The 26403-nt window shown below is 41.3% G+C and overlaps 1 protein-coding gene and 1 long non-coding RNA gene across 2 annotated transcripts; one reads left to right on the top strand and one right to left on the bottom strand.

Moving 5' to 3' along the window:
* On the bottom strand, window positions 1-1720 carry LOC144072863 (uncharacterized). The gene is made up of 3 exons (XR_013299960.1): window positions 1627-1720; window positions 647-1541; window positions 1-262 (listed from the first exon to the last, which is right to left on the bottom strand). It is a non-coding gene; the product is annotated as an uncharacterized LOC144072863 (long non-coding RNA).
* LOC144072860 (ubiquitin-conjugating enzyme E2 E2) lies at window positions 603-26193 on the top strand. The gene is made up of 6 exons (XM_077598221.1): window positions 603-898; window positions 2881-3067; window positions 6468-6518; window positions 21428-21560; window positions 23761-23908; window positions 24536-26193. The coding sequence occupies exons 2-6, from the start codon at window positions 2889-2891 to the stop codon at window positions 24631-24633; spliced, it is 609 nt and encodes a 202-aa protein (XP_077454347.1). The 5' UTR covers window positions 603-898; window positions 2881-2888; the 3' UTR covers window positions 24634-26193.
* Window positions 26194-26403: the final 210 nt, after the last annotated feature.

Raw genomic sequence — 26403 nt, forward strand, 5'->3', positions numbered from 1 at the left:
TACCATTTTAATGAGTCTGCTTTCATGGAGGGCTACAGAAATTTGAGAAATGAAATTTAAAAGAAAAGAGAATAATTATTCACTTTTTGGTTAACATCATTATAAATAAAATAAATAAAAAAAGAGAAATGAGTTTTAAAAATATCAAAATACAAAATAAAATGAAAGAAAAGTCAAATCTGGGTCTGTCTGTGTGCCGTCAATCATCATGTGTCCAATCTCCCAGTCCAAATGAATTGGGCATTCAGCTCCATCTTTGGGGCTGAAAGAGGAAGAAGACACGTGACTTAGCATTTTGGGGTTCTTTTTTAGTTTTGATAAGCCAAAATATTTCAATTATTCCACATATGACGTATGCCTGCCAACATTTTGGTGTTCTTTTTAGTTCTCGTAAGTTAAAATACTTCAATTACTCCAAATACAACGAGTTCCTGTTAACTACTGGAAAACCAACCTAAACAAGTGGCAAAAGAATTGAAAATATTATGGGTAAATCTCTTGACATTCCGAATCTTTTGTTCTCACTGTTTTTTTAATTGATTCATTAACGCGCACGCGCAGTTTAGGCCTCAGCAGTGGTGGTGCGCGTCCCCGTGTGCACGCATCGTGTCGGGAGCGCGCACGCGGAGGCGGTCCGGAGGCTTACCTCCTCGTCTCTCCTCTCTCAGCTTCTTCTTCTTCTCCTTCTTCTTCCTCTCTGCGCTGATTTGCTCCTTTCTCGCCGCTTGTTTCTACCACGCGAGTTTGGGGAATAAAATCACCGAGGGACGACCGGGAGCGAGCGAGCCAAAGGCGGCCGTGTGACTAACTGAAGCTTCTCGTTCCTTCGACCTTTTTTGTTGTTGGTGGGGATTAAAAATCACGCCGAACGCAGCGTTGACGGCCGAGCGCCAAGCAGGTACACGCCGTAAAGTCGAAGTCAACGTCCCGTGGAAAGTGTTTGTGTTTCCCCCGCGAAAGGAGGATGTTCCGGGGGGGCGAGCCTCCCTTTGTGCGGAGGCGCCAGCGGGGTCACAATGTGGACGCTCGACGGACGCTCCGTCGTCACCGTCGGCCCCGCCGTCGAGCGTCCTCCCGGAGCAGCCGTCGTTCCCCCGGCCCAAACGCCTTCTTTTTCGGCGTCTTTTATTCAAGTTTCCAACTCCGAGGCCTATTCTCGCCCCCCTCCCTCGTTTGCGTTTAACCCCCCCCCCGTCGGCGATGTTGTAACGCACCCTACTTTTAGCCTCGTAGCTAGCTCCCCTGTGACGTTCACTGACGGCTCGGTTTCCAGCCCCCGCTTGACCCCCATTGTGTGTTGAACCCCGACAATGCGGCGGGGAGGCGTTCGTGAGTGGCGCGGGGGACCGCGGCGTACCTTGGCCGACGTCGGTTGCTGTTTTGGGGGTATCGTTACCCCCTAACGTACGGCGATACAGCTAAGGATTCGGTTGAGTGCCGACGTCTACCATCGCCATGAAACGCCCCCCTCCGCCAGCCCCGCCAAAGGAAGGCGAGCTTGTTGTCTGTCCACTTCGCTGTCCAGATAGCATCCACAGATACTGTAAATATTGAGAAATATACGTGTTTTTACCTCCTATGTAGCGAATTTGATGCATGCCCGCGTTTTAGCCTTGTTTTTGTCACCTGGGAAGGGCGTAAATGACGGTCTTCTATCGAAGTGCTGATGTGTCACCATTGTTTTGTCTTAATTTGTTACCATGCTATCGCACTGCCATGCTAAAATAACCCAACACCACGTAAAACGTGAAAATAATATCTATTAATTGTGTAGAATGGCGTGCTTTTGTCAGAGTTGTACATTCTTTGATTGAATGCAGGAACTTTCCATAGGAATTTACTCCCAATTTCTGGTGATAAAAGGCATTTTTAAAATAAAACTTTACTCTCCTTTCGTTTACTGCCAGGCGTTTTTTGAGTCGAGTTCTCCCTTTTGGCTCACCTTTTCAGGACCCATAAAATATTGTGTTCCACCTCAATAAACTTAGCTATACTAAAATAATAAATAAATAGAAGCCACTTTTAACATGCTTTTGTAAATACTTTAGAAAAAAATAGCAAAACATGAATTATTTTGAACAAGTGGCTATGATGTCCGCCTCACAGTTGAGTTTGAGGGTCTGCGATTGGCTGGCGATCAGTTCTGGGCTGTACCTCCAGCCCATAATCGGCTAGGATATGCTTCAGCGCCCCCGGGACTCAAGTGAGGGTAAACGGTACATTAAATAGATGGATGAAAAATGTCAAGCAGAGCAGTGACTGTGAAGCTAATGATTTTGCCTTTGTGACATGTCAATCTAACAAAATGTCTGTGTAACGACAGCAAAAGGGCCCTTGTTGTTAAAATGATTTCGATACATGTTTGAGAAACGGGCTGTGAGTAAGGCTGTCCGCTTGGCTTGGGTTAAGGAATCGGTGGCTTTTTATAATTATGTGATGTTTAAGATTCTATCTGATTAGATTTCCCAGAATGTCAATGTAGGCCTTGTTGGATCGGTCATTCCAATAAAAAAATCTGATGTGTGTGACGTCAACGTCAAAATTATCCATCATTAAACTCGTGAGGCAAAATTTTTGACAGATTTTCAGAGTTTAATTGTCAGAATTACTGCAAACTTGGTTGTCAGAATGGATTATGGGTATTTTATCTTCTGTTTTTTGTGAAATCTTGAACAAAGATACACCCTCTCACCTTTCCTAAGCATTTTTCAGAATTTGAATGATATAAAAGTCTCTTTAAATGCAAGTACCTAAGAATAAATGCAAATTGGGACAAGGCCAAAAATGCTCATAATAGATTTGGACAAGATAAGAGTGTGTATAAAAGGCCGAGGGTTTCAGGCAAGTCCATTTCCACTAATGTTTCCGTTCCTCTCTCAGGCCCCACGATGTCCAGCGAAGTGCAAAGACCGGACGACAGCCCCAGCACCAGCGGCGGCAGCTCGGACATCGAGCAGCGCGAGTCGTCGGTACCGGCTGAGCAGGAGCGCGAGCAAGCGCAGCCTAAAAAGAAGGAGACCAAAATCTCCAGTAAAACCGCTGCTAAACTCTCCACGAGTGCCAAGAGGTAAGACAACCCCCCCACCCGCTGGCACCCCTTTATACGCCCCCTCCTCCCCCTTTTCCAGTGTAGAGGGTACACTGAGTTGTTTGTTAAAATGGCGCCCCGAGGGTGTGAAGCTGTGTTAAAAAAACACTGCAGTCCCGAAGGTATTGTCATTTCAAACATGCTTGCTATTCGGCGGGACTGTAAACCTTTACAAAGGGGCTGACACACGCACCCACGCAAATAAATGGGGGTTCATTATCCTCATTGGAAGCACGTTCGTCAATTCGTCAATAACTCATTGCCTTCCATTGACACAGATAGACATCTTAGGGCTTACACTATTGAATTGAATGCATTTATTGTCATTATACAGGTATGAGACTTAAAGCTTTCAACACAAAAGTGCACAAATAACAACAACAAATAAATAAGTAATAAGTGGTCACAGCATAAATAAGTAGGGAAGTGCACATATAACAACAACAAACAAACAAAATGATAAATAATCAATCAATAAATTGTCAACAAAGCAGTAATACATAAGTAGTCAACATAAGTAGTCAACATAAGTAGTCGACATAAGTAGTCGACATAAGTAGTCGACATAATAAGTAGTTAACATAATAAGTAGTTGACATAATAAGTAGTTGACGTAATAAGTAGTTGACATAATAAGTAGTTGACATAATTAGTAGTTGACATAATAAGTAGTTGACATAATAAGTAGTTGACATAATAAGTAGTTGACATAATAAGTAGTTGACATAATAAGTAGTTGACACAATAAGTAGTTGACATAATAAGTAGTTGACATAATAAGTCCACATAATGAATAAGTAGTGGACATAATGAATAAGTAGTGGACATAATGAATAAGTAGTGGACATAATGAATAAGTAGTGGACATAATGGAGAAGTAGTCGACATAATGAATAAGTAGTCGACATTAGTAGACGACATAATAAGTAGTAGACGACATAATAAGTAGTAGACGACATAATAAGTAGTAGACGACATAATAAGTAGTAGACGACATAATAAGTAGTAGACGACATAATAAGTAGTAGATGACATAATAAGTAGTAGACGACATAATAAATTAGTAGACGACATAAGTAGTAGATGACATAATAAATAAGTAGTAGACGACATAATAAATAAGTAGTAGACGACATAATAAATAAGTAGTAGACGACATAATAAATAAGTAGTAGACGACATAATAAATAAGTAGTAGACGACATAATAAATAAGTAGTAGTCGACATAATAAATAAGTAGTAGTCGACATAATAAATAAGTAGTAGTCGACATAATAAATAAGTAGTAGTCGACATAATAAATAAGTAGTAGTCGACATAATAAATAAATAAGTAAGCTCCATTTATGGGAGCAAAGCAAATACTTTTACCCCTTGTGACGTGTTTAAACCGATGCAAAACCACTTCATGTATTCTTTGGTGTTTATTCACTCAACATTGTATATTTGAATACCCAGATGTTCAGCCAAGCCATGTCATTCGGAATCAGAAAGCTCTTTCTTGGCCAAGTATGTTCGAAATCCACGTTGAATGAATCTTTTCACTTCCAATCTGCCAAAGGAACATAAAGACCACATGTGTTAAAGCCACACACAACCTAGGCGCCGCATCCGACCCGTGCGAGTCCAATCATGAGCGATGACCTCGATTTTCCACTGAAATGAAATTGAAATAAAATTGCTGGAGTCCTCAATGGGAACTTGAGGACTACTGTACACATCACAAAGACAGAATATTTTATATATATATATATATATATATATATATATATATATATATATATATATATATATATATATATATATATATATATATATATATATATATATATATATATATATATATATATATATATATATATATATATATATATATATATATATATATATATATATATATATATAGGAATTGTAAACACCTGCTACAAATGACATTTCATATGAAATAAGGTTGCCCAAAGTATTTAAGTATGCAAATTGTGCTTTTCTTGGTCCCCGGTCATTGAGAAAATAATGATTAAATGCAAAAAATGACATTGCTTGCGGACACAGTGGCAAACGGTGATGATGTCAGTCCCGCAACGCGCATACAGCACATAAATGCTGACACAGACACACTCAAAAAAGGTCAAAAGTAGCTTAAAAAAAGGCACAAACTCTTTCTGTACATCTGCAATCCATTTTTCTTCATTTAAAAAAAAAAATAATCTGCGACACAGTTGAAGCTCAGTTCAGTTTCTGCGACCACTCAAGGTTGTTGCTAATGCATAATTGGTACACGGGGAAAAAGTGAGATACTCACATTTTGATTGGTTGGAATAGTACTTGCATTTCAAACAGAGCTGTTTTAGTGTACTGCTGGCATGTATTGCTTGTATTTGTTATTCTGTACTGTTGCACATTGAAAGATGATTTTTAAAATATATTTACTTGATGCTGCGTTCCCTCCCATGTTCACCATTTACCGCCATTGACAGCGCTAGACGTCCAACGCATTTGGCGTGGATTGCATACAGGTTTATCACCGCAATGGCAGCCAGTGAGTAAATGTAATTTAAGAGTGTGAATAAAAAACAGGTGATCTTTGTGGAAAAGTTTCAGGTTTTATTATAACTGCACTGTGACACCATGTTCTACAAGGTAGCCAATTATCTGCTGGGGACTTTTAGGAATGCCCATTTCTGATTGTCCTTGTTTCTGGTGTTCCTATTTGCAGTTTTTGGTCATTTTTTGAGTGATTTGAGCAAAACTGATGTCCATGCAAACAATGATGGGCAATTGAGGATTTTAGCCGGAGCAAGGAGGTTCAACTTTGAATCGCATGGGACAAGGAGACAAAGGACAATTTAGATTATTAGAGGAAATTATGGGAGGAAATTGGAGTACCCGGAAAAAAACTATGCCGTGCCTAATCCACTCGGTTGTCAGTATGCTACCATAGTAGCTTAGTTCTAGCAAGCTATAACTGATATCCATTCATTTAAATGGTTCTTTTTGAGTAACACCCAAAAAAATGTTGTTTACAACAAATTGGCGTGTATCTGTAAAAAAGTATTTTTCTCACAAACCTACTGTCGCCTGCGCGCCAAAGCCAAAGGCGCGTTGTACAATAAACTCCGAGCGGAAACTCAAAATTAGCCACTTGGGTCTTCAAGCCGCAGAGTTGAAAGGGAAAGAAAATAGCAGTTTATAGTCCGGAAAATGTCAATGGAATTTCACATTTCGGTTCATGTTCGTTTACTACGCATCTGGTCAAGTGTTGCCTTCAGGGACCGTTTGGGGGGTGGGAAACGGGAAATAAAGTCGTCACATTTCTGCTTTTCCAAAGAGCCTATATTCACCGTGACATTCACTAAATGTCTATTTTTCTTCTTTTTAGGATTCAGAAGGAGCTGGCGGAAATTACATTAGACCCGCCTCCTAACTGCAGGTAAGATGCTTTTATCCATTCCCGGACGATTGCCTCGTAGATGTTTTCCTATTTGTGTCGGCCCGCCTCGTTCTCACGCTCGAGCGTGGAAAAAGGTGCTGCGTTGTCACTTTTAAAAGCCTTTTCTATTTTTTGTATGCCATTTTTTTTTTTGGTATGATTAACCCCGCCTCTGTGCGGCGCCAGCAGTCGATGTTTATTGCGCGACGTCGCTCTCTCGTTCGGCCTTTTGAGGACGAGAGACGTCGAGCCACACGCGGCGTCCGTCTTCCCCTCGGGGATGCCGCGCGGGAAGGAGCTTTTTTTATCCGTTTCCGTGACGCTGCCTTTGTTGTTTGAGGAGACCATCGTGCTGTTGTTGATGTTTTCTGGCTTTGAACTGGGGGCGCCAGTTTACTGTTGTCTGCCTGTTGACTGCCTCGATTACGGTATAAAGCTAGCAGGGTTTCAAAGACGCAATGTTGGTTGTTTGCAAGAAATTAGTTGATTGATTTATTTTTGCTGTTGTTTTAGCATTCATGGCTTGGTCGACGCTACAATATACAAAGCTAACTATTTCACTGTGTGTACTAGAACTCCCTGCCAAATAATCAGCAACTATTTTAATTATTGTTCACATGTTGATTTCCATTTTCCATGATGAAAGCAGTCACTCTTGGTAAGGAATCTAAATATTTGAAAATAGATGCTTTTGCTTTGCAAAATATTTACAATTGATATGGTTCAACTGATCAAGCAAATAATAGCAGCTTCATTGAATATCAGTTTTTTCATACTAGCAGTATTTTATGTTATATCAAAGACACTTTAATGTATTTGATCTGTACCAAAACAAATATCATTCGTGCTAAATATTATTCAACCATTTAGCTTTTCTCAAAGAATTTACGTGACCTTTTGTGCATCGCACCCCAAGCGTGCAAATTTCAAGTATGTCAGACACTTTTTGGTCAACGTTTACATTCAGTGCATCAAAGACACTGGGTCCTAGGCGACTGTTAGCAAATGAATTTAACAATTTTTGGTATAAAACATTAACTTTTTCACTACTAGGTTTTGATATAACATTAGGTTTGCTAAAGAGGCTTAAATGATGTTCAATGTTTATAAACATAATTAGCCCCGTTTGTCAAAGAGAGCATTTTCCGTCGTGATGAAAACATGCAGGTTTGATTAATCAAAGAGGCTCTATCATGATTTTGGCAGGCTTTGTTGGTTCCAACGGTTTGAATCGAAGTCATCTGGCCGTTGACGGCCTCATTTACAATGAGCATCAATCACTGCCACTGCGGTTAGCGCTAACACGAAGCTAACCTTTTCGCTGCAGCTCCCAGCCCCGTTTGTTATGATACCCCAGGCTAAAAGACATGTTGTTTTCCTCGAGGACTCTAATCTATTTCAGAACCCCTCTTATTTAGAAGGAAAAATAAAACCAGGTTGGCTCACATGAAGGATTTGACCGGAGGAAGTCATTTGAAAGTAGAATAATCGCCAGAGGAGATTTCGTGAGTCTTGCTAGTGGTGCTGGTGAGGGGGTTGCCCGGGAAACAATTAAGCTTTCTCGAGATAATCCTTACCAATGTGTGTGTATGGGGGGGGGGGGGGGGGGGTGTATGTGGGTGGGGGGTGATACCTAATAATTACTCTGCATTGATGTATATGGCAGGGCCGGCCGGCAGCGGCGGCAGCGCATGAGTAGCGACATTAGCTCAGGCTCGTTTGGTATGCCACCCGCCCGCCGCTTTTCCCCCGGACCGAGCCCGCTTGAAAGGTTATTCATCGGAGCGGCTGCGACAAATGAAGTCACAGGCTGTTGGCCGTCTTCAGGAGGCAGGAAGGAGAGCGCCGCTAAAGACATCCACTTGGGAGCGTTCCACAAACCTACTAGCGGTGGGGGTGGGGGGGCTCGGTGGGGTTGGGATTGGGGTAGGGGCCGGTTGATTTATGTCGACACATCCTCACCGAACCCTATCGGTGGGGATTTTCCAGTTTGTGTGGGGGGTGTTCATATTTCATGAATTTGTTGATGCCTAATGAATTTAAACTGAGAAGGCTGGCTTTGAACGCTCGTGTTTAAGGCCTTTGATGGTGTGAATTATTTTGATTGAGAGCGGTGGGCTTGATTGGCTCACAAATTAGACTTGACGTGCACGAAACGCCATAATGCAAGACAATGTGGCCGATACGGTCATTTATTTCAGAATAGATAAACAGGTAAAACGCTTAACGATGTCTAATAAATTCAAGGAAAAAACGTATTTCCATAATATGTGAAAAAACCTGACCACTATTTACTACACTTCCTGGTTGTACTGCTCACATGACTTCTTTTTTGAATTTGTCTACGTACAGGTAACAACCTTTTGCAATGTGCAATCCAGCAGACGATCCTTTCGATTGATACAGTATCTCAGAAATACCACGTGCGATGATTTTTCTTAAAATGTTCTCTTCAAAGTAAGATATTTGTACTCCCTATTAAAACCATGAATATGGAGGTAAAAATTTGAATCAGGGGGCGTCTTATACGACAGAAATTGTCAACTTCAACGATTTTGGGGCAATTTTAGGGGTGCGGCTTATATGTGGGGGTGGTTAATATGCGAGAAAATACGGTATATGCAATGAAATATGGCATAAACGGCATGACTGCAATGGTTATTTAACACTGTTTTTACAAAGGATATGGTTACAGTAATTGGTTACGTGCAAGTGTTAACGTCGTCATTCGATCATTTGTGGACAGAATCAACTTGAAGTGATATGAAAAAAGCTACAATTTCAGTTTTGATCAGCATAAAATATTCTATTGCGGCCAATGAGTTCAATGGCAAACTTGAGCATGTTTGACACGGTCATTATTCTCCATTGTGTTCACATAATGCTCCCACCTGCACACACGTCGCTGTCATTTTAGCGTTCATTAACCACCACTCGACAAAGAGAAAGCGACATCCGGTTGACGTCGTGGTCGCCTCCCGTTGGCGATTGGCCCATTCCGCACGCGAAAGGACCGGTGTCTTTCCGGCGAAGAAGATCAAGTGACGTCGTCATCGAAGGCGACAGCAAAGTGACAGACGGCATTACCTCCGAGCGGCGGGGGGGGCAATTAAAGTGTAGCGGGCGTCAAAACGCGAGACTTGAGTAATAACCTGACTCCTATCTCGCTAATCCCGCTCTGCCGAGTCGATGAGTCACTCTATCTTGGTGTAGGCACCCCGGTGACAGGGCTGGGATTTTTGATTGACGCTACCAAAGAGTGGTTGGAATGTTTATTCCGCTTGTACAAGTGCGTCGTGCTCGTATCTTAAATGAGATTCTGTAAAAATGCCAGATTGGGACAGATTACATACCTGTCCACCTCTGCCGATAACTGCCCTTATAAATGATTATGATTCCCCTTACAAACCCCCCAAAAAACCTTACAAACACCGTACAGTCATACGGTGTTTGTAAGGTTTTTTTGGGGTTTGTAAGGGGAATCATAATCATTTATAAGGGCAGTTATCGGCAGAGGTTGACAGGTATGAGATCATTACATGACACTTGCACCCACCTTGCCCCCCCAAAAAAAGTTTGTTGGAAGAAGGACGTTCTGTTCAATTTTGCACTGTTCCAGTTGATTTAGTAACAGTTTTAGTAATTTAATATAAATAAAAAATAAATAGATAAATAGTATAAATTTAGTAACAATTTCTTACCTAGGTCTAGAATGTCTTCTGTGTCTGTCTTGCTACTGCAACCAAGAAATTTCCCGAATACGGGATGAAATCAAGTTCTAATCTAATCTAACAGTTACCGTATTTTCTCGCATATAAGCCGTATTTGTCGCTAAAAAAAACATGACTTAGTCGAGGATACGCCTTATATGCGCACAAATTAGACTTGACATCCTCGAAGTGACTGCAATCGTTGATTTATCAGCAGCTATGCCTCACACGAGACGAAGATGCTAATGACGTCATAAATGTCGCTTTCATGCCGTGATTCATCTCCAAACAAGCCACTTTTATGGCACGTCGCGTCCTCCAACTTGTCATCTTGCCGCTGCGACCGGCCCTTGTTATCAATATTCACGAAGGGTTGTTGGGGGCTTTGGTGTCAGGTGACCCGGGTGGCTCAACTGCGGTGATTGTTAGCTGAAAGACGTGAGCAAAAACAAGAGCACCGTTTACGTTTGACCTCCACTGATCGATTGTTGTCATCGCCCTTACTTGCTTATGAATATTGATGAATCATATCCAGCCTTCAGTCAGCGCCATCCTATACATGACATTAACCTTTCAAGGGCTTTTAGGACACAGAATTTGGTGGAGGACTTGGGTCACTAGAGAACCTTTAAACAGAGCAGTTCTTTAGGAGTTGCCAGCAGGGCTCACTTTAATACTGCTTGTATTATTTTTATAGTTTTAAAACATTCGGCATCGGATTAACATTGGCAAAACATTGAAAAAATTGGATCTTAAGTACAAAAACAATAGCATTGGGACATCCCTACTAACAAGGCGTCGTGTTATTTGAATTAAATTGAATTGAATGCTTTTATTGTCATGATACAAGTATAATCATATTTAAAGCATAGCCACAAAGTGCACAAATAACCACAACAAACAAGCAATAAGCAGACAAATCAACATACCTGGCAACCTGGGCCACTTGCTAAGGGGAGCAAGTGGCCCAGGTTGCCAGGTATGTTGATTAATGATTACAATTCCCCTTATTAAGCAATAAAAACCATACAAATGCATATTTACTCACATACGGCGCACTTAAATGTCTAAAATTTCCCCCAAAGTGGACGGGGTGCCCAATCATTTGGTGCACTAAATTCAAGATTCTGTAAATGTCGCGGTATGACAGTTTTACAAAAAAAACGTACTTCAAAAAATCCCAATACAAAAGTTGTTACACGGCGTACACAATTTGAAATGATTAAAAAACGTATAAAATACGAGAAAATGTACAAGTTGACAGGTGTGAATAAATCAATAAATAATAACAATAAATAAATATTGAATAAATAAGCAGTCCACAACATAAATAAGGAAGTGCACCAATAACAACAACAACCAAACACACAGATAAATAATAAATAATAATAAATAAGTAATAAATTAGTAGTCCATGTGGACGCAACCTTCAATTAAAATTTTCTTTTCTTTCTTTCTTTGCTATTCCTCCATCAAAATTTTCAAGCAACCTTCAATTAAAATGTCTTCATTTTCTTTTCTTTTATTTCTTTGCTATTCATTCCTCCATCCAAATTTTCAAGTTGATGTCCCACTTCTGTTAAAATACGATGCATTAAGAGAAGGAAAATATGTGGGAAAATGTTGCATTGCCTGAAGGTGAAAAGCTCCCAAAACTGTCAAATTGACAAAATACTTATTGTGTAAACATGCCCTCACGCAGGTGTTACTTCTCTGTTACCGGGTAGAACATGTGTGGGAAGACACCCCCACACACACATGGCGTGTCAGTGCCGACGACCCGGAAAAAAGTGGGAAAACAATTCCGGCTTCCAACAGCTAACATATGGTCAACGCCGACTCCCAAACGGCCGCCGTCGTATTTTCCGAACTCATCTCGGTCGCCGTTTCCCACAATCCTTTTCTCGCGTTTCCCACCCGCGTACGGAAAAGTCAACCCAAACGCCGCACCGCTTCCCCGTTCCATCATCGCACGGCAGAAAGTGTTTTATTTCCCCGCTAATGTTTTGCAATGCGCCCCTCGCGCCTGATTCACGAGCGTCACGGAATCCTCGGCGCTCTCGTGGCGGAGGTATTTTTCCCCGTAAACGTCTGTCCTCGTGCGTTATCGATGGCCTCGGCGCCGTCGTCGTGCGGCAAGCGAGGTCGCCGACAAAAGTCATTCTGTCAGTCAAGCGAATAAACGCCATCATTTACAGGAGCGATACATCGTCGCTCGGTCGTAACGACGAGATGATTTATCGTGCGAGGAAGATGCTTCAAACAGAAAAACTCTAGATCACAGGTGTCAAAGTGGCGGCCCGAGGGCCAAATCTGGCCCGCCGCATCATTTTGTGTGGCCCGAGAAAGTAAATCATGATTCCCGACTTTCTGTTTTAGTATCAAATTAAAATGATAGATATAGATGTATATTATATTTTCTGATTTTCCCCCTTTTAAATCAATAATTGAATTTTTTCATCCATTTTTTCTGTGTTTTTAGGTCAAAAATCATCTTGTAAAATCTAAAAATATATAAAAATATTTTCTGTTTTCTATTTAAATATGGAACATAAAGAAAAATGTGGTTTCCTTTTGAAATCGATTAAAAGAGCTTTTCCCTTACTAAGAAAAAAAGCATTGTTAAATAAAAATTGTTTAAGATCTATAAAAGACGGAATATTCAGGGATTTTGATCCAGTTCTTTTAATCCATTTATTTAAAAAAATCTAAATATTATATCTAAAATGGTCCGGACCACGTGAAATCAAGTTGACGTTAAAGCGGCCTGCGAACCAACCCGAGTCTGACACCCTTGCTCTAGATTATGCCCCAAAAAATGGATTTCTGGGATTAAATACCTATAAAAGATAGGAATGATAGCCGCCGTTCAAATGGATTGGTCATCCATCGCTGTCAATAACGCTGAAAAATGATCAGACACTGCCGTCCTTCCCATTTGAAGCTTGAAAAGTCCCCTTTTATTTGAGTAGGACTTTAATTTGTGGCAATCCAATTGAGGTCACTTGACTTGAACATCATTTCAAAAGATTTCAGATTAACGATCGTTATTCCACGCCATTCAACGATACTCCACTTTGCACCTCATTATTCATTCAGCACAAGTTCTTACATTTATGCCAAGTCACTGCCGTTTATAAATCATTCAGCATGTGTTCATATCGTTCCTCACCATGTACGATTATTGTACATCAAAATGATTCCACTTGATTCAACATCACGTAAATGTATTTCACACAATCATTATTCCGCTTTATTCATTAACAGTCCTCCTCACGCTCAAGTATTCCATATCAGCCTTCCTGATTGGACATTATTCCACATCTGTTCACATTTCAGTCTTCATGCACAAGTGCATTCTCAAATTTTGGATTAGTTTTATAATCTACCATTGCTAATACACATGGGATTAGCACATTTTTATACTTAGTGCAGACTGATGTGCAGCTAACAGCAAGATGCTAACCTGAGTTTAACCACTTGCTTTTTTTATTCATTAATTTTCTGAACCGCTTATCCTCACAAGGGTCACGGGGGGTGCTGGAGCCTATCCCAGCCAACTGTCAGGAGACACCCTTAATTGGTGGCCCGCCAATCGCAAGGCAGAAGGAGACAAACAACCAATCGTATCCAAAGACCATTTATAGAGTGTTAGCCAGCTAGCCTAACATGCATGTTTTTGGAATGTGGGAGGATACTGGAGTACCCGGAGAAAACCCACGCGAGAACATGCAAACTCCAAACAGTGAGGACCCACCTGGAGATCAAACCCTCGACCCCAGAGTTGTTAGGCCAACGCGCTAACCACTCCTCCACCCTTTACTCCCTTTTCCAATTTTAATTTAATTCAAACAAATATGGATGGCTTAACCCATTTATCCATTTCGAGTGTATTGCTATTCCTTTACACATGTTAATTCTTATAAAAAAATATATGATTGGGAAAAGATAACACTATAACACAGTATGGTGCTAAATTGTCACGTCTAATAACAGTCTTTAGTGTTGTTTTTTTAACGATACTCTACTACTGTCAAACACGCTCTTCAGTTATCAGATGGATAACCACTCATTAAAAAATAGCACATCTTTGCGCGGTACCGCCTATCGTTAAAAGCTAGCGGCGGCACTAAAACTGCTATCGCCATTCTCTCGTAAACAAGCCGCGTTGGCCTCACCTGCCGTTTTATTCGCCGACCTTGTCCCTCATACCAGCTAGCTAAAACTTTAATGAAAAGACTCAAGCTGTGAAAACATTTTCTCCCTAGCAAGATGGGATTTTTTTGGCAGGAAAGTTCATGAGAAATAGCCAATCAGCAGTGGTGATCATTTCCATATACTACATGGAGTGACTTTAACCCCCAGGATGCATTGCAGACGATCTTTCCGCCGATTAATGGTCAACATCCGCTCATTTCTTTGACGGTGCTAATCTCCGGTCGAATCTAGCGACATTAATGGCGCGCTGAGACCGTTCGTGCCGGCATTTTGCTGCAAGTCAATGAGGCAATGATTATAAAGAGAGTTGTCGGATAAATTGGTGAGCGCTTCGTCGTCGATTAATTGCGGCACCCATCTTTGGCTGTGGAACAATGGTTACGTTGCTATCCGTCATTTTAACAAATCTCAATTTGGGGCAATATTGGGCTTGTTCGTTTTTTTTTGGTGCAAAAGGGTCACTTTTTTTGAATGATAAAATTTAGAATATAATTTTTTTGGGTCAAAATGGAGAGCCTGTTCTTTCATTTGATGGATTTGTTTAGTTTGCCGTATTTTTCTCACCATATGTCGCATTTTAGGGAGGGCAATTTTTTTCTTTCATCAGTAACCTAGAACAAAATTACCGTAATGGCCCGAATATAAGACGACACCCTCTCTTTTTCAAGACTCGAGTTTGAAAAAAGACTTTGAACACAAAATAGAGAAATAATGACAGTATCCTATGTGAAACAAATATATTGGAGAAAAAACAATGTATTTTGCCTCATTCAAATCATGCAAAAACCGTATCACATCTTAATATCTGAACTTTTAAATATGTCAACTAAATTTGTAAAGGAATGGCTTCTGTTTTTTGAAATGTAAATTAACCAATCTACTGTGATAAAACAATGAATTTGGAATAGCTGCATTAACCATCAAAATGTTCAGCATTCGCTTTAAAGATATCTGGCGCCATCTAGCCTTGTCAATTGGTATAATATCTAGACCCTGAATGTAAGACGACCCCCACTTTTTCCAGCCTTATTTCAATTCAAAAAACACTGTCTTATATATGGGCCATTATTTAAAGTAAAAATAGTTCAATTGAGAATAACTAAATAGGCACCCCAACAAAAAAGTGCGACCTATAATCCAGTAAATACGGTATATGTAATCATAATACACAATATGTTGAACGTTACACAGAATTAGCAAAAAAAAAATAAACGGCTAGAAAACTGTTTGAAAAAATTGTAGTGGTATGAATAAATATGAATAAAGTGTTTTTAAAAGTACATACAATGGTAACAGCCTCGCCCATTCACGGCAACCTCCAAGTTGCCGCTAAACGGCGCGCTTGAAAAGCATACTGCGTCATTGGCGTCACCTCCGCCCCGCGTCGCCGCGTGCCAATTGGCAGCGGGGTGCTTTCACGGTCAGCGCCAAAGATTGCTTCATTAAAGCTCTCCTCCAGTTAGCGTCAACGCTGCAGAAAGGAGACGCAAGGCGAGCGACGGCGCCATTAGGAGACCAGCCGGAATTGTAAATAATGCAGATAAGGGCTTTATTTGCGCGCGCCTCTACTCCAAAAGCGCCGTGCACGCGCGATCAATTATTGCTGCTTCAAAATGGCTGCCTATAATTCCCTGGAAAGTGAATTACCATATTTTCTCGCATATTAGCCGCATCCACGTATAAGCCGTACCCTTACAACCACCTTAAATCGTAGAATTTTACAATTTCTCTCGTATAAGACGCCCCCTGATTCACAATTTTCAACTCCATATTCATGGTTTTAATAGGGAGTATAAATATGTTACTTTGAAGGGAAAATCTTAGAAAAATTGTGGTATTTCTGACATCGGCCGCATTGTCTTGCGTTATGGCGTTTTGTGCATGTCAAGTCTAATTTGTGAGCCAATCAAGCCCACCGCTGAGCGAGCGTGGTTTTTCACGTTTGATTTTTTTCCCCTTGAATTTCATAAAAAGACATCAAAGTAAATTTTGTTTAGCGTTTAATTGGTTTATCTTGTCTCTATTTTGAAATAAATGACCGTATCGACCGCATCATCTTGCGTTATGGCGTTTCGTGCATGTCAAGTCAAATTTGTGCGCATATAAGCCGTACCCTCGATTCAGTCGTCATTTTTTTGCGACAAATACGGCGTATATGCGAGAAAATACAGTACTTAATGATCTTTAATGATTGTATGTATTGATAGTAAAAGTGAGGTCATTTTTGGATTCTGCACCCCGAAATTAGTCAAACAGCTTTTAGACCTAAAACAACACCCGCCAAAAATATCGCCCAGTAGTGTTATGATTCAGTTAGCGGAAATTCTGTGGGAAAATAGCAATATGTCGATCATTCCCAAAGTAATTTTTCATTCGGTTGAAACCCACTCCAAAAGTTTGAGAACGTTTACCAACGGAAGGTTTATTAACTTTGGGCTCATTTCTTACTAAACAATATCGTCAAACAAACAGTTATCGCAAGTGAAGGTTTCGAACTCCCGCAACACCAATGCTAATTATCACGTCAATCACAAAACCCTGAGATTGGGGGGGGCGGCGTCTGTCTGAGCGCCTTCCCCGCCTGAGCGTAATGTCGACAGACAGGACCTGGGCGAGAATCCCGCCCGCTAATGTGTCCCAGACCCTTGAAAGAAATGACCCAAATAATCAGTGAATCAAGGCCTCGGGCTGACAGATGCGGATCCGCTCGCTCCAAGCTTCTCAGGGGCGGTGGCGGCGGCCCAGGAAGATCGGCAGCTGCGCCGCGCTAAGGATTTTAACCCGCATGATGCTTCATTAGGAACACCTGCATCACGACTTCGATCACAACTTGGGTTTTTAGCGGGTTAGAACTGCTTATTTATGTGTCGTTTAGGTATTTTTCAAGTAAAATCATACCTCCACTTACGAATGCTTCTAGGTACGAAATTTTCAGGTTACAATTTTTTTATATGCAAATGAGTGATTCGAGATGCGAAAAAGATCCAAGTTACGAAATCCCCCAAAAAGTAAAAAGCATTTCCTTATCTGTTATTTTATTGTGAAAATATTGTCGCGGATTGATTCTCACTTATGAACATCGCCTCCTCCTACTGGGCTCTCATTTAATGTCTACATTTATCTAATATAATGACAATATAAACATTCAATTTAATTGGCTTTTAACGCTTTCTTATCTAAGATCTCAACCTCAATCAACTCGGCGTTTGTCTCTCTGCTCCATCGCAAACATTTAATAGCATTTTCCTTCTGCGCTACGTTGTTGCCGGAGAAATAGTTCCGCACTCGCCGTTTTTCTGCGGGATAACGGCAGCTTCCGTCGGAGATCAATGGGTCCTCGCGGCACGCACGCCCATGCACTCGTTCCGCCACAAATGCGCACGCTGGCCTCGCTCACGTCGCTCTTAAATCAATTTTGCGCTTTGCCGGGGAAGCGTTCGCGCTATTGTCGCCTTCCGACGGACGTTGTCAATACGCTGGTCATTGTTACGATGATGAATTATGGTCCATGAGCGGTTCATCTCGTGTGTCTTTTTTCTAATGGTGGTCTTGTTTTTAAACCTGATAAAGTAGTTTTTCATACCCGATAAGGCCATTTACAAACCACACTTTTCATTGGTGATATTTAAAACTGCAATCCCAACATGATATTAATACATAAAATAAATGAAATATTCATTCGGTTATCTGCACAAGGGTCACGGGAGGGTGGTGATGGACCTTATCCCAGTTAACTATAGGCACTAGGCGGGAGACATCCTGAATCGATGACCGGCCAATCAATTCAACCTAGAGGCAATTTATTTATTTATTTACCTATTTAGTACCTATTTATTTATGTCTAATATTTATTTTCCTGTCTGTATTCTCAACCTCTTGCTACTGTGACAGTGAAATTTCTCGAATACAGGTTGACTAAAGTTCTCTAATCTAAGATAAGATAAAATAAGATGAGGTAAAGTAAGATAAACTAAGATAAGTTAAAATAAGCTAAGATAACCTTAAATAAGATAAGATAAACTAAAATAAGATAGGATAAGGTAAACTACGATAAACTACGATAAGATAAAATAAAATAGGATAAGATAAACTATAATAAGCTAAGATAAGCTAAAATAAGATAAGATAAACTAAGATAAAATAAGATAGGATATGGTAAACTATGATAAATTACGATAAGATAAAATAGGATAATATAAACTATGATAAGCTAAAATAAACTTAGATAAGATAAAATAAGATAGGATAAGGTAAACTACGACAAACTACGATAAGATAAGGTAAATTAGGATAAGATGAAATAGGATAAGATAAAATAAGGTAAAGTATGATAAGCTAGGATAAACTAAGATAAGCTAAAATGAGCTAAATTAAGATAAAATAAATTAAGATAAAATAATCTAATCTAGCGTGTTCAACCAGCTAGCCTCGCCTTTTTGGGATGTGGAAGGAAACCCGCAGTACCTACCCAGAGAAAACCCACGCCACACCCAGGGAGAACATGCAAACTCTACACTGTGAGGGCCGCGCTGGGATCGAACCCTCGACCCCAGAGGCCAACGTGCTTACCACTCCATCACTTGATCGCCTATATAAATGAAATAAAAACACAAAGTAGAAGTGTAATATTTAGTTTGAAAACACGTGCATTTGCCACAGCCGGTTTCCGAAATCCACCTAAAATACTTGGCAATTAACGATCGCGATCCTATAATCGCCCGGGCCTCGTTCCGACGGCTCTTTCCCAAAATTCCTCGGCGACCTGGCGCTCCACACGCCTCGACCTTCCGCCAAGTACCGTGAAAATCCCCCCGTGTCGTTCGTCTTTTTGCAAACTAACAAACAACCCCCTTCAGCTTTCATCTCCCCGAGAAGGTCAAAAGCGTGATTCTGTAACACAATGGCCCCCTCTTTTATTTTTCTCATCTTCTCGCCCCCACCCAGCGAACAAAGTCAATCCCGGCCAGGAAGAAACAAAAAGCCAATCCGGGCCGATTTCTCTCGGACTCTCCGGGGACGGTGCGCCTCGTAATGAGCTAATTAAGTAAGGCTTAGTCAGCGGGGGCCTCGGTAAAGAGAAGTGGCAAAGTAGATTACGCCTCGACGGCGGAAGACGGCGCAGCCGACTCCTATTTGTGGAGAACCGTCTTATTGTGAGGATCTGTTTTCAGGAAGTCCCTCTTGGTTTTTGTCCAAATAAAAAAGACGAGTGGCGATATCGCAGCCCGGAGGGAAAGCTGGAGTGGCCATTTACACACACACACGCTTTGCTAAAACAGTGGGGGAAGGTGTGTGTATGTGGGTAGGGGGGCGGGGTCTTGGCATCCAACACCCTTGCCGGTAATTACATGAAATCACAAGGCTTGTTCATTGTTCCCAGGCTTTGTGATGTGGACATTGTCCTGGTGTCTCGCTGGCGAGACGCCAGCAAAGGGTCTTATCGTAAACAACAGCGCCGGCGGGAAGGGGGGTCTCCATTATGGAAATGGGATTGACCACAACAGATGTGACGCTCAGCGTTCGGGCGCCGTCCTGTCAACGTCAAACCGGCGCGAGATTGAAAGTTAGCGTAAATTCCGCGTTTTAGGGATCACCTGACTTTAAGCCAATGAAATTTAAGGGGAACAAATACCCACCTGGTGATAAAGGGTTGTGTCCAGGTGCTATGAAAGACAGTAATACCTCGATTATTGCGGTTAATGGGGGGTTAGACCCCGGCAAAAAGTGAAAATCCATGAAGTCGGCTCACCCCTATTTAAAATGAATAAATTAACATTTTCAGTGCTAAGTCCTAGTAGCAAGAGTGGCTTCTGGTTATGAGTTTCAGCGTGGAATTTCACATTTTTATGAATTTAAAAAATAATAATAATAAAATTAAAAAATACAAAAATGGGCGGCTCGTGGTGTAGTGGTTCACTCGCCTGACTTCGTTGCAGGCAGGCGTGGACTCGATTCCCGCAGGCGACTGTAAGATTGGGAGTACGGATGGTCGTTTGTCTCTCTGTGTGCCCTATGACTGACTGGCGACCAGTCTTGAGTGTAGTCTGTTGGGTTAGACTCCAGCAACCCCCGCAACCCTTTCGAGGATGAGGGTATGGAAGATGAATGAATAAATTTAAAAAAAATGTCCCCAGAAAAAAATCCCCAACGTAGTGAAGCAGCGATAATCGAGAAATCTCTGTAGTTACTTAGTGGAATTTGACAGTATTAATGTCATTTAACATTTGGAAAACAGATTTGATGATCAAATTTGGCATTTTTTTTTACCATTTTTATAGTTACAAAGGTTTCCTCTTGATGGGTCGGACCAAAAACCTGCACCCGCTCCGGCCCTTTTGGAATAATTGGCCCACCACTGCTAGCTATAGCGTGTAACGAACTGGGATAGTAGTGTGCTAATGTAGCATTTTTGTCAAATCTGTTAAAGCCTCATTTTTTCTTCTGTAGTAGTACCAAAGGTATTCTTCCTTTTGAAAACTTGGCGTCTACCTGGAAATAAATTCCATTCTCACAAATGTAGCCAGAAGAATGTTGTCCTAGCAACTCAGCTAACATGAATGAAACCAGGTAGCATGATGCGAGCTAGCTGCATTGTTTTTAGCACTGTAAGATTAAAAGGGAGAAAACTTCTAGAAAAAAAGAAAAAAATGATGAAGTGATATGTCTGAAAGATCCATTATTTGGAAATCCTCATCTGTAAGCCATTTATGGTCATCGTAATGTTTTCTGATTTGGGGTTTGTGGTCAATTAGAAAGGTTAGCGATTGTTTACTTTTTTTCATGTCATAATTTACTTGTGGTTTTATATGCGAATTGTGGTGCCATTCTTTTCTGAAACGGATACATTTCTGTTCCTTTTATGCGTTATGATTGACACATCCAAACAATTATGGGAATTGGTGCCGGAGTTGCGCTCGCTAAAATGACAGCATCAACTGAGATCTATAAAGTCATAATATATCTATTTTTTCCATTTTGCAGTGCGGGCCCCAAAGGAGACAACATCTACGAGTGGAGGTCCACCATCTTGGGACCACCGGGCTCCGTGTACGAGGGAGGCGTCTTCTTCCTGGACATCGCTTTCACGCCAGACTACCCGTTTAAACCGCCTAAGGTAGGCCAGTCGACCCTGGAACTTGAGGTCATGCGAGACGGCGTTTAATTTGGAGGGGGGCGCCAGAACCTGGCGCGTACTAGCGGTAGCGCCACGTTTTTTACCGCAGTGCACCTCCTTCTCGCTTCTCGCCTCTCCGTCTTTGTCGAGATAACTCGGCAGACCCCGCCCACACTTCCCCTCTCCGGAGGGGCTCGAGTGCTTCCGCCTTTGCCCCCCACCCCCCTCCAACCCCTCGTGATGAGCAGCCAAAGCCCGCTTTCTCACAAGTCGGCCGTCTTGGCGGCCCACAGCTGCTCAACGCTTCCCGGCCGTGTGAATTCTTCAATGGCGCGAAATGAGAGTGCGCTCAGAAGGATGTGAGCCGTTCCGTTCTTAAGTGCGGGAGGTTTAACGCATTTTGGCGGATTTGGGAGACGTGCAATCGCCGGTGTAAAAATACGAGCTGTAATGCAACTATAAGAGGGCAATTTTAGATTTTAGTGCACAAGTGTCAAAGTGGCGGCACAGGGGCCAATTCTGGCCCTCCGCATCATTTTGTGTGGCCCAACAAAGTAAATCATGAGTGCCGACTTTCTGTTTTAGGATCAAATTAAAATGAAGCGTATAGATGTATATTAAATTTCCTGATTTTCCGCCTTTTAAATCAATAATTGTCTTTTTTTTAATCATTTTTTCTGTGTTTTTAGTTCAAAAATAATTTTGCAAGATCTAAATGTATATTAAAAAAAGCTAAAATAAACATTGTTTTAGATCTATAAAAACTGAATATTCAGGGTTTTTATTTAATCCAGTTCTTTTAATCCATTTATTAAAAAAAAACAACTAAATATATCTAAAATGGTCCGGCCCACATGAAATTGAGTTGACGTTAACGCGGCCCGCGAACCAACCCGAGTCTGACACCCTTGTTTTAGTGGAAAGAAAAGTGTCTCGAGCATCTCGTAGGTAGAGCTGCTTGTATGTAGAGGTACCACTGTATTTTAATTGAATTGTTCCAATTGACCTTTTGCCCTCAACGCCACTTTATGACTTTTAAGGGATTACTAAACAAACATTCTGCTGACTTTTTTCTCTTTTTTTTCTCGTTATTTTAAGCCATTCTTTTAATTTCTCAAGTCAAGCTTCCAACCTCGCAAACCTCGGAAAGGGGGAGGGGCTTAAGGAAGGTGGAGGCTATTAATAACTGCCTGTCTTGTGGGAGTTTGCAGAATGCTGTGGTCTATTAGAGCTTCGGTCTGTGTGCATGTGTGTGTGTGCGTGTGTGTGTGTGTGTGTGTGGGGGGGGGGGGGGGGGGCTCAGGCGAGACCAGATGTTGGTGCTGGGAGAAGTCAAGGAAAAACACTGGACTCTGTGTTGGACCCAAACGGATATCCAGACCCCTTAGGATATTTTCAAAAGGGATGCACGGAGTTAATGACTTCCATTAGTTTGTTTACACCGGAGGTGTCAAAAGTGCGGGTCGCGGGCCGGCTAGGGGTTCCGACATGCGCGGTCGTTCGACCTGACGGGCACTTTGTAGCTCCTTCGTACTGTACGTACAGAATGAAATGCTTTTTCGACAAGGGCGCCACAAAAGTAGAAGTTTGCTTAATGTCCTATCCACAATCATATTGGTTCGTTCGCCCCCTGCCGTCAAAATTGGCGCCTGATGAGTTCCTAAGGAATCTAAAAAATGCCCCAAATCAGCAGGAAATCACCAGGAAATACCCCAAAATTCACAAACGAACAAGAGGCATCCAGAAAAGTCCCTCAAAATCAATATGGAATGATCCAAAATTTAGTGAGTACCCTAAAAGTGACGCAAAATGAAGTCATCGCCAATAAAGGAGGTCCAATTCACCGAAACGGGCTGTGGATGCTCATCTTTCCGTGCCATTGATGTTGCTAGATGTCCATTTTCAAACTGGTCCGACCCACACCACATCGAGTTGCCTTGAATGTGGGCCGCCAACCCAACTGAGTTTGACACGCCTGATTTACACGTTGGTGTCACCCAGTGAGGCAAATGCCTGAGCTTCTCACAGAGGGGAGACCGGGGGGTCAAGTGAGTCTCGGCTGGCAAGCCTCTTTCGTTCATCGGATAACTGCAATAATTCATTTCCGAAAAAGAAAAGAAATCCCTGCAAGTAGAAAAAAGACTTGAAGTGGATGCCAATCTGGCTGAATTGGCACGTGTGTGTGTGTGTGTGTTGCTAGGTGACTTTCCGCACTCGGATCTACCACTGCAACATCAACAGCCAGGGCGTCATCTGTCTGGACATCCTGAAGGACAACTGGAGCCCCGCCCTCACCATCTCCAAGGTCTTGCTGTCCATCTGCTCCTTGCTCACAGACTGCAACCCAGGTAACAATTCAGCCGCTATGATTTTGCAAAATCAAATTCCCCTTTTGCCAAATACTCTACCGTAGTTTACCACCCCCGTTTTTAGTTGATTTAGGCCGTTTTCACGGCCCCTTAAAAAATCTTCAAAAATTCAGCCCCAGCCCCATGTGAGCTTGACTTAACAACAAAAGGCAACCGTAGTTTCTCGCATATATGCTGTATTTGTCGCAAAAAAAATGATGACTGAATCGAGGGTACGGCTTATATGCGCACAAATTAGACTTGACATGCACGAAACGCCATAACGCAACACAATGCGGCCGATACAATCATTTCTTTCAAAATAGAGAAAAGATAAACAGATAAAACGCTTGACAACATTTATTTTGACGTCTATGAATGAAATTCAAAAAAGAAAAAACGTATCTTCCATAAAAACATAAAAAAACGAGACCTACGCTACGGACCTATACGAGAAAAATTGTAAAATTCAATGATTTAAAGGCAATTTTAAGGTGCGGCTTTTAGGCAGAGGCAACTAATATGCAAGAAAATATGGTACAACATTTTTCTATTCTATTTTTCAGTCATTTTACATTAAAATATTGCTGTTGTCCACCCCCCTACCCCTTTTTAATTTGGTTTCAGCTGACCCCCTGGTGGGAAGCATCGCCACACAGTACCTGACCAACAGAACCGAGCATGACAGGATAGCCAAGCAGTGGACCAAGAGATATGCCACATAAACACACACACACACACATATACACACATGTACACACAAATGAGCCATGCTCTTCCTCCTCCTCCTCCTCCTCCTCCTCCTCGTCCTCACTCTACCACTCTACCTCTTTCTCCCCATCGGTCCGTCAAAGCACACTCACTAAGTGCATCGCTCCCCCCGATCCTCCTCTTCCTCTTCCTCTTCCTCCCCAAACATTTTATGTGTTAAAAAAAAAGAAGAAAAAGGCCCAAAAAAAGAATAATAAACAAGAAAAAAAATCCTCTTTTTTTCGTTCCTTGTTGACTTGAAAGCTTCTTTTTATACAAAGAGTAGATTGGGGAATTATTTTCCAATTGTGAATGTCGGAAGTATTGTTTTGGTCATAAAAACACGCACGCCTTTATAAGCAGGGGGCGTGGCCTCGTCAACTCATTGGCTGCCATTGACGGCGGATTTGTTTGAATTGGGGAAAAATCGCTGCCACTAGGATTGCGCGATAGAACAAAAATTGTTATCGTGGTTAAAAATAAAAAGATTAGTCTGTTGATAATTATCACAATATTTTTTTCTTTCAAATTTAATAACATGTATGTAAATTAATTATGTCCCTTATTATTTAATTGTGAAAGTAACTACATTAACTTACTTTAATAGAAAAGAGAATAGAAGATTTGATTTTAAAAAGTAAATCAACTGAAGACTATTTTCAGCTTCACAAAAAGAAATGTAAATTTACCTCAGGTGGCCATTTAAAAAAAAAAAAAAGTTGAATGAATTTTACCCATATCAACAAGTTAACAAGTTTTCAATTTTTGCAACATTTTCATTACATTTGCATAAAGTGGGGAAACTCCTTGATGTCAAATATGCAATGAATTACAGGCTGTCCTCGAATTTAAAATGGATTAAGGACATTTTCTTACCATCTTCTTCGTCAACTGAAACATTGCTGTGAAACTAGCGTTCACGTCGCATCAGCGCCCCCGTTCTCGCTAGTGTTTGAATAGTGTAACTGCAGTTCAGATTAATCCAATTTTATCCTGAATTTTTATGATTTATTGACAAAATTTATTTGACCACGATTTTATCGCCCAGGCCTAGCTGCCGGTCTCCCCATGTTCAAACAAATCGGACCTCTATCGCCTCAGACCCATCTAAACATAAAAATTTCCCGCACACCCCTGATTATAAAAAAACATCCTCCCGCTACACACACACACATACATATGTAATTCTTATTTTCCGTGGCACCCGGAATAAAAATGTACGCTTTTGACTTTTTTTTTCGTTGTTGTTGTATTCGTCTCGACGTGCATGGAACACGAGTCCTTGTGCTTCTTTAACTTCCTCCGCTTTTTCTTTGTACTGTATGTATTTTTTCAAAGGCTTTTTTTTTCAGGCAGACCGCACGAAAAGAGGAAAAAAAAACGCGTGCGTGCGTGTCGGTCTGCCTGCGAAAAGAAGGCAGGACTTGTATATTTGACTGGCAACCCGCGCCGCTGCTGTTGTGCACTTGTATTACTGAAAACACCCAATAAAACACACTGTGGTTGGCTTGTGAGGAAAGAAAAACACACCAAAAGGCTGTTCTTGCTCTATTTTTTGACACATTTCCGCTTCTTTTTTACATTTCCGTATGAGTGCAAGCAGAGATTGTGTCCTTTTCGGCCAGGTAAAACTTGTTTATGGAGAAAGTGTAACAAATATGACTATTTATTCTATTGACGCATTGAGGTGTAAGTGCCTCAATTCACTAATAATTAATGTCTGCTAACAGTAATTGTATCAAGTT

This window comes from Stigmatopora argus, chromosome 4 (assembly GCF_051989625.1).
Source record: "Stigmatopora argus isolate UIUO_Sarg chromosome 4, RoL_Sarg_1.0, whole genome shotgun sequence".
NCBI classification, from domain to species: domain Eukaryota; kingdom Metazoa; phylum Chordata; class Actinopteri; order Syngnathiformes; family Syngnathidae; genus Stigmatopora; species Stigmatopora argus.

What these genes read in the sequence shown, in the direction of transcription:
- LOC144072860 (XM_077598221.1), top strand. Translation starts at nt 2,889, where the DNA reads ATGTCCAGCGAAGTGCAAAGACCGGACGACAGCCCCAGCACCAGCGGC. An exon ending in GACCCGCCTCCTAACTGCAG is followed by an intron (nt 6,519 to 21,427) that starts GTAAGATGCTTT and finishes TCCATTTTGCAG; the next exon opens with TGCGGGCCCCAAAGGAGACA. An exon ending in GCTCACAGACTGCAACCCAG is followed by an intron (nt 23,909 to 24,535) that starts GTAACAATTCAG and finishes ATTTGGTTTCAG; the next exon opens with CTGACCCCCTGGTGGGAAGC.